Source organism: Barbatula barbatula (assembly GCF_947034865.1).
Source record: "Barbatula barbatula genome assembly, chromosome: 15".
Lineage (NCBI taxonomy): Eukaryota > Metazoa > Chordata > Actinopteri > Cypriniformes > Nemacheilidae > Barbatula > Barbatula barbatula.
This window is the reverse complement of record NC_136778.1, coordinates 4,323,292-4,339,185: the sequence shown is the minus strand read 5'-3', so window position 1 is coordinate 4,339,185 and position 15,894 is coordinate 4,323,292. Positions and strand designations below refer to the sequence as shown.

The 15,894-nt window shown below is 38.1% G+C and overlaps 1 protein-coding gene across 1 annotated transcript; it reads right to left on the bottom strand.

Annotated features, from left to right (window-relative positions):
• Positions 1-1,428: 1,428 nt before the first annotated feature.
• rnf217 (ring finger protein 217) lies at positions 1,429-14,215 on the bottom strand. Its single transcript, XM_079475520.1, has 6 exons — positions 13,081-14,215; positions 5,984-6,214; positions 5,731-5,895; positions 5,116-5,317; positions 4,518-4,589; positions 1,429-3,730 (listed from the first exon to the last, which is right to left on the bottom strand). Exons 1-6 carry the CDS (start codon positions 13,861-13,863, stop codon positions 3,651-3,653), a joined length of 1,533 nt encoding a protein of 510 aa, XP_079331646.1. The 5' UTR covers positions 13,864-14,215; the 3' UTR covers positions 1,429-3,650.
• Between the last annotated feature and the right edge of the window lie 1,679 nt (positions 14,216-15,894).

Here is a 15,894-nt window from a genome sequence, read left to right as displayed (position 1 = left end):
GGTGGTTCTTTTTTGCAACTAGAAAATAACGTTACCTAATGGTTCTCTTTTGGTTATTTCTTAATGGTAAATAGTCTGGTAAACGCGTGACATGTGCGTTATGGGAACCAGAAACTTACGTTAGGGGAACCAAAAAATGTTAGCTGGGCTGGACGGTCCTGATGGCTTCAAACGTTACTGGCATGACAAGGAGATCCCACCGGAGATGCGCACTATCCTCCTGGAAACAGTCGCATCAAACATGCCAAAACGAGTGTTTGAAGTGATCAACAAGAACGGTGGGGCATTTTTGACACCTTTAGTTCTGTTGCTTTTTTTTGAGCTGTGGTCTTAAACTTTTGATCAGCCTGTTTGAGTTTAAATGGTTTTCAATAAATTCACTGCAATGCTTTTAGTCTCTTGCTCGCGTTTCGGCATTTTGAAGCAGTACTTACAACCTGGTTACGAGCCACCAGCGAGAATTGTGAATACTTGTAATGTTTCCCCCGGTCTTAAGATTTTGTGCAACAGTGTTATAGAAAAATGTCGATAACCAAAAACCGCTGGTCCCCATTGTATAGACACAAAACCAACTGTTACCTGTTTTCTGTTACCAACATGTTTTTAGATCTTCTTGTGTTCTGCAAAAGAAGGAAAGTCATACATGTTTTAAATGACAAGAGTCCATGTACATAATTAAAAATGTTCATTTTGAAGGTGAACTATTCTTTTAATTCGCATTAATTCATTGTCACGAATTGTAAGTATTTCAGTGTAGCACACAAGCCACATTATTTGGGATACCATTCACATCAAAAACATAAACAGTGCAGGTTGAGTTATACACTTAGGGACAGTTCACCCCAAAATAAAAACTGTTATCATTTACTCACTATAAATCTGTATACATTTCTTTGTTCTCGCGTACACAGAGAAAGATATTTGGAAGAATGCTTGTCACCAAACAGTTCTTGGCAACCATTGTCTACTATAGTAGGAAAAAACAAAAGTGCATCAGACAGCTTTCCTACATTCTTCAAAATATCTTTTGTGTTCAACATAACAAATACATTTATAAAGCATTTTTTTCCTACTATGGTACTATCACTTTTAAAACAACTATTGTTCACTAAGGTGCTGTACATTCACTAAAAAGTCAGAAAATAACATAATATGCAGCATAGACAGCAAGAAACATAAAACAAACTAATCACAGTTAAAAGCCAAAGAAAAGGATGAGTTTTCAATTTAACTTCTGCTGTCAGTAACTGTTTGGTGACAAGCATTCTACCAAATATCTTTCTCTGTGTTCGTCTGAACAAAGAAATGTTTACAGATCTTGTGGGTGAGTAAATGAATGTTTTCAAAAATAATTTCTGGGTAAATATTCCTTCAATAACATGAGTAACACACTTGGCAAACGCTGCAAAAAATGTAAATAAACAGACCAATTGTTGGCAGCTCCTTTTAATTCTTCATTAAACATAATAAAGACATATGTTTGCTGTCTGCAGGCCTGACTTGACTCTGTAACTCTGAATATGAAGGGCAGCAGCAATGTAACAACGAAGAAAAACAATTAAATACATGGTGCATTTTTTGTCTTAAAAACATGGATGTAACACAGGGGTTGTGCTATAGATTCGGACACATACTACAGTACATTGAGGGAACAAAATATTATTAAAATCCAATGTCTTTGGAAATCGATTACAGCAGGTGTACTTTTAAACTATACGAAAGGAACTCGCTCATAGCGTTCCTTAGAATAATGTTCAATCCCATTGTAAAAGGCACCGTCTGGTGAAAAAAAGTAGTGGCACTCAAATCTTTTATCTTATAAGTTAAATCAGCAGTTCTGATATTTTTCAACATAAGCTAACATTCAGATGTACTGTATCCCCTATGTCTCTAAAGTCTGTTTTTGTATACACAGATAACCCACTCATTATCCGCTTAAAGAGTGCAGTGTGTACATTTGAGACAAAATTCTCCCTGAGAGTAACATTGGCGTTCACTTCCAGCCCGAGTGGATCGTCATAAATGATTGTCTCGTAAATCCAATCCATAACCTCTTTGAAATGGTAACTGGCAACCGTTCAAAGCAGATCCAGATATAATATTTTGTACTAAATGCATCCTGAGTATTAGCCCAGCAGGACCACAAGTTGCTTTAATACTCATTCTCCTCATCCTCCGGCCACTCTGCACGGTTGCTATGGTTACAACCTCTCCGGCAATGTTTTTTTCCTCGTGCTACCTGGCTCTTGCAGCATCTGTTTAAGCATTAAATGGCCAGCTCAAATTAAATCAAACGTGGGCCGGACGCTGGACTGAAAGCGGAGCTTTAGGGCTTGCCTTTTGGTGAATTATCATTTGATGTAGTGGAGTGAATGTAGTATTTCTAATGATTAAAGATATAGTTCAGCATCTTTGTTTGCATGCTACAGCAATCTTTTTTGTAACAACTAAACCCAACACGTGGCATTGCATTACAGTGGATATATATGTATTACACTGTGCAAAATTACAGCAGGTGTGCCTGTTGGGCTTCAATATGATAGTCTCAACATGCCGCTAAACAAACAAGGTGCCGCCCAGTGGCTACGTCTCTGTGCAAAGTTAAAATATTCTAGAAATTAATGTCAATGTCCATCTTATGGACCTTGAATTGGAGAACACATCCGAGAAAAATGAAGCAAAAAGTCTTACGGTTCATTCAGGAAACATTTAACAAATGCGCTAAACATCCAAGTATATATAGCAGGGTTCAAAAGACAGAGCAAAATCCTGAGAATTTGAGTGCATACTGTCATAAGCAAAGATGATACGCAGTCTGAAATTCAAACTCCAATTGTTTTACCGATTTATAGTTTTTTTTAATAGAACAATTTTAACTTTTGCACCCTACTGCATTGGTCGTAGCTTTAGATTTTTTGGGTGTCTGTCAGTTCTGACAACTGGAGCTTGAACACTTTGCATGACTCAGTTCTGTTTTGCGTGACCTATATACCTTGGCTTACAGCTGCGTTCCCCAGTAATGCTGTGTCTTTTGTTTTTAACAGTGCAGCAGAGCAGACAGAAACGCGTTTTGTTGAGCATGCAAATTCCTGCGGATGTTGGCACAGCACACAGATGAGGGAAGAGAAAGATTATTAAGCATCAAACGCTTACAGATTAAGTCTGATGTTGATCGGAAATTAAAGTGATAGTTTGACCAAAAATGAACATGATGTAATGGTTTTACAAACTCATCTAACTAGCTTTCAGTTATGGAAAGTGTGCAATATTTCCCACAAGGTCTGGAAAAAGATGAAAGTGAATAATAGATTTTTCACTTTGGGTGAACTTTCGCTTTAAAACACAAAATAATTTACAGTACTGTGCTCCACTGCATTTCAAATCCTACAGTCAATAGTTCCATTTTTAAAAACTGAATGGAAATCCGTTCCTAAACACACCCTCCGATCATGCCATCTTTGATCACAATGCCAAAGTTGTCACGCCTGCCTTCAGACAGATATGGACTGAGGAAATTCATGAGATGCAGCTAACAGGAAAACCTCACATTGTGATTGTGACAGCAGGTGGCAAGTTTTCCATCTCTTGGCACCCACGGTTTTATTAGGGGTGTGTGTTTGTGTGTGCCGGTCCTAAGCAGGATGTCTGACTCAGCAAAGCCAGCGGCCTGACCCCTCTGTGTGCTTCCTTCTCCTCTTACAGATGTAGTAAACAGGCATAGCAAACAGACCTGTGGAGGAGTTGTCAAAACAACAGGTTAAAAACAAAATAAGAGAATTTCAGAAATACTTTATTTGCCAAAATAAACAAGATAGTATAAAAATACATTATAGGAGTGTGAATCTCACAAAGCTAATTTTAAGAGATTTTTGAAAAATGCCATTATTTTAGTGACAATGACCCACAATGAGAATTTTTCATATTGTTTGTGGACTCAATGTTAAATGAATTAAATATGCTACAACAACCACTACCATTATGTATAAATGTTATGTTTGAATACAAAAAATGGGTTCCAATAATTTTCCATTTTCATGAGGTTATTATCATATAAAGCCACAGAAAAAAATTTGAGACCATTTCAATAATCTAATATTATAAAAATTTTACGATTTATAAGTACCTACAAGATTTCTCCCACATTTCAAATAAAAATATTGTTTCTATTTGCAGAAAATACGCTTATATTCACATTTAAGCAATACAACAGTCATATTTGTGACAACACGTGTTTAGTAAAGTTAAAAAAAATCTTTGTAACCTTTGGTTGAAATTCAACAGACACTGGACTGAAATGGCCCCAATACATCTAGAAATGCTTTGTTTTATTGTATTGTTTAACGAATAAAACTGGCAAATTTGTTAAAATATTTATATTTCCTGGAAAATATATTATTATTATTATGAGTTAAGTTTAATAAACTAATAACAGTTAATCATTAGTTATACAATGAGAAGGTTATCTGATTCCTTCTAAACATTAAATGCAACATTAATTCCGATTTGGGGATTCTTACCTATGACTAAAGCCAAAGCTCCCACGATCACAACCAAGATGATAAGTACAGGAGCCACCAGCAGCTTACTCACTATAAAATGCCCAAAAACAAACACATATTGAGTTCTTATCTACCGCTGGACTGCAGGATAACTGGATGGAGTGCTTTTGTTTTTTCTAAGTCAGTTTATGTGAACCCATTGACCTGTGGACCAAACATTGTGATGTACGGATGGTTGAGTCGAATACTACGGTTCAATGATCTGCCCCGAGGACACCTCACAAAAATACGCAGCAGTACTAGAGATATGCAAACTAAAGGCAGATCAGAGCCGACCGCATCTCTGTGGCTGTACAACCTGCTGTTATCAGAGTGATCATTTAAACTAGCATCATTTGAAAGTATCTAAACAGTTCTTTCATCTGCACTATTTGTGTCATGACATTATTATTTTGAGATCTAACCAGACAAAAGTGAGCTCAAATTTCTTTTAGCGGATGTGTTAGCTTGCATTTGGAATTAAATGTGACGAGAAAGACAGGATGTTGTGAAATAATAAACAAACAATAAAAAAAATCTCAAATGAATTTAAATGGATTGTGTTGTATAAACTCACTACAAACAGAGCCTCGGACCAGCCGTCGCAGGTGGGGTTTCTCAGGCAGGTAGCGGTACTTGCAACCAAACACACTCAAGTTGGAAGTGTGGTCTCCAAAGAATCGTAGGTGCCTGTACTTTTCCCCACATCGGTAACAGAAATTTGTGTTACACTGTGTGCAAGACATGTGATCACAGCCCTCCATCTTCTGAATGTGGATCTGTGGGTAAGGAAAGGATATAAAATGTAACACTGCAATGTTATGAGAATATAGCTAGAATAATCTTTTGTAACCACAATGACAAATATGTTTGCTTATATTTAAAGAATAAACTTCAGTAATAAAGATCAGTCACAATTTCCAGTGGCTCAGTGGTTAGAGTATGGCGCTAGTTACACAGAGGTCATGGGTTCGTTCCCAGGGGATTGCACGTAGTCAGAAACAAATTTATATTGCAATGCAATGTAAGTCGCTTTGGATAAAAGTGTCTGCCAAATGCATAAATGTAAAAGTAAATTTAGTTTAGTATGTGACCATATTCCATCCTCTTTCTGACATCTTTTGCTACTGTATCTATACTGTACTGTTTGAAGACCAAAGAAATCCCCAGTTGTATAAAGCACATTGTTTACCTTGCAGCGTGGGCACTTTTGAGCATTTCTCTGGCCGTGTTCGATAACGCTTGCCCAGTTACGCAACAGTTTGTCTCCCTTCTTGTAGTCTCGACACTTCAGACCTTCGTGCCAGGGAGCGTGGCATTTAAAACACCAGACAAACTGGCACGTTGTGCACTGAATCTGGAGAGGAATATTAAAAACATCTTTAAAAACGTCATTTTCACCTTCACTCCAATGACATGCTAAAAACACATTACAGGTGTCTGACCTTATACTTGTGTTCGGCTTTAGTGGACGTCTGTTGGCCGCGTCCCTTCAGTGATGTAAACAGACTGCACTGCGGGCAGGGTTTAGTGCTCGAGTCCAGTCTGCTGAGCTCCAGAAAATACTTGTATTTTGTTAGTTCCTCGCTGCTCAGGAGCGAAATGACCAAACTCTCCTCCAAAAAACCACTGCACTCCGTGATGGGACACACCAAATGCGGCCGACCCACGTGAACCTTAAGAACACAAATCACAAAAATGAGAACTTTTTTTCCCATATGACAGAAAAAGATGTTTGGATGGCTTCACAATCGTCCCATTCAATTTCAATGATAGTCGAAATATCATAAAGGTTTGGAAAAACATGACGGTGAGTAAATATTGACAAACTCTCTTTAAACTGATGAGTAACATGCAACGCAAGCAATCATGTCACAGATTACAGCATTAATACAGCATTCATTCTTCAAATTACTTCATGTGCATCTATCAGTTATATATGTAAACCACACTTTCTTTAAAGAGAAAGTTCACTAAAAATGTTTAATTATCTTCGAAAACTTCCTAAATACTTTTCAGCGGAACACTAAAGAAGATATTTTGAGAAATGTCTCATTGGTTCCTTACAATGGAAGTCAATGGGGCCAGTGTTGTTTGGTTACCAACATTCTTAGTAATAATTTTTGGGTGTTCTGCAAAAGAAAGTTCTGAAAAAAGGTTTAAAATGACACGAGGGTGAGTAAATGATGACAGAATTTGTATTTGAAACTTTAAGCATTAAATATCAGGTTAGCACTATGGTGACGTATGCAGAGAGGCAGCACTCTTGGATAATGTGGGTTTGAATCATTGATCAAGATGGGGACAGTAGTAACAGGTACGATCTGTGTGTACACAACCAACTCAAATAGCCACTGTACAAGCAGTACATGAGGCACGTCCAACATCACCGTCTGCAAAACATTCACTGTTTTGATCTAACATGTGACCGAGGAATCAACCATAGGGTCCTTTGCACATGGATGTGTTGACAAACAGATATGTACGTTAACTTTCCTCATGGCAAAATGATGGGATCTAACAGATCAATGAGATCCATTTCATTCTGTTGACACAGTAGCAAGGGAACTATGAATTATAATTACAAAAAAATCTCAACTCTCAGGGCATGTTGTAGCAGCTCCCCTGCGAAAGGATTACGTGTCCCTTTGGCTTTGGATTCCCACCCAGCTTCTGCTGACCCCCTTTGGGAAGAAAGGATTACCAAGCGCTTCCCTCCAGAAGACTAATTTACTGTCATCCCTCCTATACTGTGCGGTCACAAAAGGATGTCAAACAACAGCATAGTGCATAGTGCTATTAAACAATTCAATTTACTGGTATACCGTGTAGCATTCTTTTTGATCACTGATTATCTTCAACACATGAGTTATTTCAATTATTTGGTTATTGCAAACCATTGCGATGAGGATATGCATATTTGCGATATTTTGATATAATGTGCATTTAGCTAGTAAGTGAGTGGATGGCCAGTTTACTTTAAAACTAACTGTCTATGTTGTTTGTAATTTGGACAAAGTAAACTTGTGTAAAGTATTCTTACATAAATGTTTATGGCTGAAGACCGCAGACTGTTGACTAAGATTGACTACCAAAGTGGTAGTCCACAGCAGAAAATAATCTTTATCAATTTCGATGTTCTGTTAAACACAAAAAAAAATATTTTGAAGAATGCTAGAAAGCAATAACACTTTTCCAATCTGCAACGACTTTTCTTGTGTCACCTAGCACGACTTTGTATAATAATATATATCAATGCAATCTGATGGGAGTTCGTAGGCTACCCCTTTCATGAGGTGTCTCCTTCGTGTGAATTCCTACCATCTCATTCGTATGTTTTATAATGATTTCACTATGCCCCTCTGACGTTAGGTTTAGGGGCGGGGTTAGGGTGGCTCTTTATTATTGATTTGCCAGCTCCATAAAATTCGTGAGTTTTGGCAAAATCAGCCTTTGCAGCTGTGATTTTAGGGTTTGGTGTGGGGTAAGGTGTTGGTTGACCACCTCTTTAAATATGTGTGACTTCCTTTGATATCAGTTTATAAATATATAAATGTATGTACACAAGCGTATTAAAAGTTGTGCTGACAAAAAAAACACAAATCCTCAATAGATACACTTTTTTGGTGCAACTGGGTTGGCTAGAACAGGGTTGAACTAACTAGCCAGAGTTCTTAAATTATTTAATATGACGCCCTTTCACTAAACCTGTGCAATTTACAATAATAGTCTTAGTAAACAGTATTAACTATGTTCATGTTGAGGGAATGGCCCCCGAACGCATCAATGTCGTGTGGCGTCTTGTACTCACAGCTGGCTAGATTCTGGGAACCTGCTCTACTCAGAGTTATCCTTGGGATCCTAATGAGATCAGGCACTCCCACGAGAGCCCTTGCCTGAGCACATGATGTTGATTGGTGCCAGCAGTGCTAGAGCTTCCCCGGGGCAACCCACCAGTGTTTTTTACACCTGTCCTCCTGCTGCTAATGACCAATCACACACATAGTGCAATAACAGCACTCAACGCCCACCACGGGCATGAAAATCCTCGCACGGATGACGGTCCTGATTTTGAGCCTGTCACACACTTGCATTGTGTATTTAAAGGATAGTTCACCCCAAAATAAACGTTTTTTCGTCCTCATGTCATTTCAAACCTGTAGGACTTACTTTCTTCTGGGGAACACAAAAGAAGATATTTTAGAGAATGTCGACTTCCATTGACTTCCATTGTATGGACACAAAACAAAATGGATCTTTTGTGTTTTGAGTCATATACAGGTTTTGAATGACGTGAGGGTGAATCATTGTTTTTTCTATGAATGCTGGGCAGCCACATGTTTGCAATTTCCCTTTCACAGATTTGAATTACAATTCTGCATCCTGTTTGCTATCTCGATTCAGGAGTTCTTGTTTTTTTACAAAAGCACAGCTGACATCCGATAAAACGCTTTAGTCAGTTTAAAAGACAATGCCACCATGATAACCTTTGTTTCGAGATGACATTCAGTATATTATAACTGTATCCTTTAACACTTAAGCCACTAACAGATCCGGTACATGCCAGTATTCTGAAACATTACCCTGAAGAATAAACCAAAACGCCTTTGCCATGGTCGCCCTGACATTTACACCGCCTGCCCTGTGTGCCAAGCCCAACACAAAGGCCTGAAATGAGAAACACTGGCTGTGTGAGGTTAAATATTGGCTATTTAAATAAGTCTTTTGTGATGCAGACCTCTCGCCATCTCCATCCAGTCAAAGTGCACATTAACCGATCTCCTGTTCCTTTTATCCGATATTCAGCATTCATCCCGGCTGCAATATTTTAGCAGCATCATTACCTAACCTGCTTTTGATATCAGGCCTCAAAGGTTTGCAATGAAAGCTTGTGAAAAGGCTGATTGTACCAACATCGTCGCCTTCGAAAAGGAGAAAGTACACATATGACTCCAATCTGGCAACGAAAAGAAAAAACGCAGATGCTTGATTAGAAGAGACCTCAATCCACTCGTCTGGACTGCACTTTACTAAATTTGTTTTTTCAGGTAGGAAAGCTTAGTTTGAAAAGCTGTTGTTTTCCCCCGAAACGCAGCTGTGGCTGTAACCAGAAATGGAATTGTTATGCATTACTGTACCTAGCATGACCTCACTCTGATGCTGGGTGTCATAGGATAGGGTTTAAACAGACAGGTTTTACAGGTAATCTCCATTTAAAACCCAGGAATAGCATAACACATGCTGCTACAATGGGAGGCGTGGCCAAAACATTAACAAGCGCATATATGAACAAAATTCTTTTTGGCAGTATCATCATCATCATCATCATCATCTTCATTATTGTGCACCTCCACAATACTGTTTTGCGCAGCAAATGCGGCTTGCAGTTAAACAGCCCGAGAGCTACTTTCACTTCACACAGGATGTTGCTGTGTGAATATAAAACATTTAACTAAAGATGTACAACAATACACAAGTTAAAGATCCAATGTGTATTTTTTGGAGTACTGACAGAAATTCATTATAAAATACATAACTTACATAAAAAAAAGTGTTGTTTTTATTACCTTAGAATAAGCTATACCGCAGGTCCCCTTACATGAAATTCACCAGCATCTGAATTGACATCTTGCAATGTAGTCCTGTGTCAGCCTATTTAGTCTATATAGTCTATTTAAAGGCGTTGACAATTATAACGATTAATTACAATTCATTAATTCATTCTTAAAATATAGATACATTAAGAAATGTGAAAAGAACTACTAACATTCCCTATAGAGTGACCTTAACAGAAAAGACTTAAAGGTCTTGACCGAAAATTGAAATAAGATGATGTCGTCTTGCTGTGTACATGTAGCGAATCTGCAATCACTTTAATATTATACATAAACACAAATTAATACAAATCAGATACAACTCAAATGATGAAAAAAATGCCATTCGAACATGACTGTGAGTGCAGATTAAGGTTAATGCTCAGATCATTTACACTAATTGCGGTTATCTGAAATAATTGCCATTATGTCACATAATTGCAATGAGACAATAATTGACATGTGACAGGCCCAGGCACTAAATTTCATACACTGGACCTTTAAAGGGTAGCCGAGTGATCTGTCTTGAAGGAACGGTTCACCCAAAAATATTTATTCTGACATCATTTATTTAACCTCATGTTATTCCAAACCTGAATGACTTTCTGGCTTGTGCAGACCACAAAAGAAGATATTTTGAAGAACCTTGGTACCAAACAATACTGGACCCCACTGACTTCAAATATATGGACAAAAAACAAATAAGACATTTCTCAAGGGATATCTTCTTTTGTTCTGCATAAAAAAGATCATATAGAGGTTTTGACACCATGATGTTGAATTAATGATGACAGAATGTTTCTTTTTGGGTAAACTGTAACTGTAAAATCAGGTTTGTTTTGGTTTGTCTGAAATAGCCATCTGAATGTGTTTGATTTTTTAAACATTTTTAGTTAAAAATAAGCAAAAATAAATTTGAGCACGTAAGTACATAAAAAATCAGTAGTGACCTACTTAACCCCGATTTGCAAAAACAAACTTATATAATGATTCATTGAGCTGTGTCAGGGTACAGTTTTGCGTCCATGACTTCAACCCCCTTAAAGATAAGTACTTAAACTAACCTGCAGTTAAATGTCTCAGAAAAGTTACAGACTACAGCTTTAAAGATGCCACATTTTCAAAATGAAAAACCTGAAAAAACCTTAAAAAACTAGTCAGCCTCACTCATCGGATTGTCACCATTGTGACCCATCCCTGCATCAAACAACAAAATCATCAAAAAAGAATATCATTATAACATCAACCTCTGCTTGACCCCCACATCGTTCACCGGGCCATAAATCTGATTTGGAAAGACGGCAACAACAGGCCAGCATTACTCGATTACGTCTATAAGATCCCTCCAGCGGGGTAAATTGTTTCTATGTTGCCTGCAGACTGCACACAGGCCTTCCAGTGAACAGCCGTGTAATGTAATTAGAGCAGAAAGAAGCTGAGATGGTGATTCAACAATCAATTACAGCACAACTTCTCCCTCCCTTTCTCACTGCTGTTAGGCAGAAAGACCTTCCCTGGACCCTTTTTCCAGGAACCTGAAATAACACAATAGTGTAAAAATATCCGTCTGGTGATGCAACTTCATGAATCTTTAAAAGAACCAACTTAGGAATGGTGAAAAATATGACTGCACTGCATTACAGATTTGACGTCTTTGCTTTGAGGTAACTATTATTACACATACATTGGGGTAAATTACACGAATGATTGTCACATGGCTCAGTCATCACCACAGAACATTCAACACTTCTCTAAAACAGAGGGATAGGTTGAGTATACAATGGAAAACCTCTCCATTGACAAACAGAAAGAGCGCTATAATTAGAAGACAAACTATTAGGAGACAAACATCAGGGTGATTGCGAATTTAACAGCGTTACAGAAAAGATAACATGTATAATGTAACGCCCTTTAAACATGGCGTTGACCGATAGCCCACGAACCACTTAATGCAGACGTTCTAATACAAATTCTAAATAAAAAGTACCAAACAGTCATAATGGTTTTATGGACGCGGGACCATGCATTATGCAAAATAGTATGTTGTTTTGGTATCATGGCATTCATACTTTCGTAGTACTGTAGAGTTACGGTCAACATTAAACTCATGGTTCACCATATAAGTTAACCATCCCTGCTGAACTGTTTTGGGGTGGTTTCCATCACAAATGCCATAATGAACCATCAGCAGTTTACCATCAAAACCATGACTAAACAACTTTATGTTGTGTGTTTTGGGCCAGTAGGATTTCAAGGGATACTTCACCCAAAAATGAAAATTCTGTCATCCTTTACTCACCTTTACTTTGTTCCTAATCTGTATACATTTCTTTGTTCTGATGAACTCAGAGAAAGATATTTGGAAGAATGCTTAAACCACACAGATCTTGTCCCACGTTGACTCCCATAGTAGGAACAATTACATTAGAATCGTTTTGTTTTGTTGAAGACAAGACGACATTTTGAAGAATGTAGGACAGCAAACCCTTGTGGGGCACTTTTGACTACCATTGTCTTTTTTCTACTATGGGAGTCAATGGGGGGCAACATCTGTCTTGTAATAAGCATTCTTCAAAATATCTTTCTCTGTGTTCATCAGAACAAAGAAATGTACAGATTATAATTATGTGGATTATACATATTTGGAACAAGTGGAAGGTGAGTATTTTTGAGTGAAGTATCCCATTAACGGTGTTCTATTGGTTCAGATAACATCCCGACAGGACACAAATCATTACCAGTAGAGACCAATAGAGCCATTGCAGTTTCCATTAAAACCAATCCAATTCCCATTATAACTTCTCATTAGAATTTCTGTGATTGCTTCAATAGTTTTAGTTTTTTTCAAGCAGGGAAGTGGGCATCCATCCACTACAAAGATAGGTGCTGACCCAAACAACTAGCAAAAGAAGAAAGGAGGGACGCAATAAAGTTGGGGATGTGAATACCTGAGAGCTGATGTATCTTTTCAGGCATTCTTCACAAACTGGCATTTTGCAACAGTGTAGAGGCATGTTGTGTCTGTCATCGAGACAAATACGACACGTTAACACAACAGTAAAACTGTTGTTGGCATTAAAAGAGTTGTTTAATCCAGAGAACATGAGGTCGGACACTGTATAGGGCACTGGGTAGGGCTCACGGTCAGATAAGTCCGAGTCGGTGGGATTTGAAACCAAAACATCTGAGGATGATGAGGGTGACTGTGATGTCGTTTCATTATCAGACGTTTTATCGACAGGTATCCTGTAGTTATCATTGGCAATGCAGTACACGGTACAATAAACGTGCTCTTTGAGCTCTTCATCCCTCTTAAAATCAATATTAAGATTCCCATCAGGATCCTCCAGGTCTGGTTCGAGACTACGCCGCATCCGTTCCTCATCTTCCTCACGATCCGAGTCCACCGGTTCAACCTCAAATCCCGTTTCCACTTTCTCCGCATCTTCTGGATCTCCGAAATTTCTTCTCAAAATATCCACGACTCGTATGCTTTCCCTCTCGTTGCTTTCTTTGTTATTGCCACCTGACTCGTGTTTATGTTTATGAAACTCCAAAACATCCTTCGACGATAATAATGAGAACGTGGACACCTTCGGCACGCTGCGAACATCTCGGCCGAAATCTGTGCTCCGTTTCCCGCTGGATACGCGGAGAGCTTCCCCGTCGCGTCCGGTATAAACGGGCATTTGCTCGGTGACATTCACGCGCGCGGAAGAGTCATCTTCCATTCCCGAACCGTCAACTTTCCATTGGTGCTAAAACACACACACACACACATACATACACTGTCCTGTTTCAAATACACAAACTAAACACAGGGAGAGAGCAACTATTACACCACTTCCGGGTCCATATTAAAGATACAAAAATAAATCCCTGCTGTCGGAGCTTCTTCTTATTGACTCTATGCGACACTAATAACCGTCCGGAAATGTTTGAATATAATCCACAAGTAAACATAGGCCTGACTTAAAATAACTAAACCTACTCGACGTTATTTTACTTCAAAACTTTGACGTGCTATACAATCTCGAGAGTGATTTATCAGCGCTTGCCAAGCGAAATTACGAATCCTACTACTGCGTAGGAGTGTCTCATGAATAGTAATCAGGTGCCGTTGACGCTACTTGGTAACCTTCCAATAGCGTCGGTTCTGATTATGAATATTAATTAGGCGGCGATGACGTTCCGTCGCTGACTTCCAATGGAAAATAGTGTTTATGAATGTTAACACTTAAACCTTCTTTATAGTAGCATCACTAAAATCGCAGCCGGTCGTGATGTTAATTTTAGTCCGGTGAAATCAAACTGCTGCGTAGAACCTGTTAAATGCGAATCTGTATGAGTAAATGTCGAGTACTATAGATACTGTATTATGTTGTAATTCAACAAATTTCAACCCAACTTTAGCAATCCCGACAGGTTTATGGTCACTTTGTGTTTTTGATTGTCTTCTGCAAACATTTGATCTTAACGCGCACTTAAAAACATTTAAGAATCGGGGGCGGTTTCCCAGACAAGGATTAGATTAAACCAGGGGTTAAATTAGGATATACTGTATCGTTTTTGCAAACATGCCATGCAAATAATCATTGCCTGTGTGCATTTTGAGACAAAACAATGGCACTTATGTATTTCATGATATTTTAGTCTAGGACTTGTTTTATGCCAAACTACCCCTGAACGATTAGATTTTTGTATTTAGCCTAGTTCTGAGACTTAATAATTTACCTCATAATTCTTAAAAAAAAGTCTCAAATTAACAGGGATGCAAAAATAAACCCATAGGATATCCGTAAAATCCAAAAATGAACGTAAAAAAGTTTGCAAAACAATCGGCCGCGTCTGAAGTGCATTTTCCATGTGGCCACTAGAGGGCAGTAGAGCAAACGCTATAAATAAACTCAAATGACAAACTTTAGATATTTCTCGTTTTTTCCGACGTTGGTTTGGTTAGCGTGTGTTAAAACATAATGGCATTTTCAGAAAATAAAGACATAAGCGAACACTGAGGTGTGTTGTTTGTTAAATGGTATGCGACATTATCGCAGTAAATGTCACAGTGTGCATGTTGTAATGCTCAACATTCTGACCCACAATGTTATAAAGATAGCATCTTTGTTCATTTTGACACTGGTCAGAAAAAAGCATTGCACATCATCTGTAAAGAAGAAATATAAATTGTTGTTTACATGTATTTATTATGTGAGCATTAAATACAGCAGTGCATTTTAAAAGGTTTTCCCATCCCTATGCATTACTAGACACGTCACTTCATCCTTTTGTTTCACATTATAGAAAGGCAGCCCATAAGACTGCAATCTCTTCCATAAAATTGAATCGAATGCAATTGAAGACATTTCACACCGAGCATTCTTCACAAATAGTCTTTGCTTTGTAACAATGTATTAAATCACAACCCTGACATCCTTTAATAAATCAGAATCACAGGTTTTAGTCACACTTAAACGCCCATCTGTTAGGGGCACGTTTCGAATATTTTAGAAGTGACCATCTGTTATCATTCTGGTGAATCAAAGAGGGGTCACAGGGTCACTGAACATTAGCGTAAAGTGTGCTTGGATGTGTTTTAACATCACTGTTCAATTTAATTGATGTTTTGCTTCCTGTATACTTCCGGATAGGAATGAAAAGATAAAGTAACGAGAGCACGGATTCTGCCATCAAAAAGCACAGATTTCTGTGGTCTTTTCATCCCTACTATATACGGTATCATCTCACTCCACAGCTTAACATGT

Excerpts from the sequence above, each read along its gene's own strand:
- rnf217 (XM_079475520.1), bottom strand. The coding sequence starts at position 13,863 with ATGGAAGATGACTCTTCCGCGCGCGTGAATGTCACCGAGCAAATGCCC. Across the intron at positions 6,215-13,080 it reads AAAGATACATCAGCTCTCAG|GTTCACGTGGGTCGGCCGCA; the intron begins GTATTCACATCC and ends TGTGTTCTTAAG. Across the intron at positions 5,896-5,983 it reads AAGCCGAACACAAGTATAAG|ATTCAGTGCACAACGTGCCA; the intron begins GTCAGACACCTG and ends ATTCCTCTCCAG.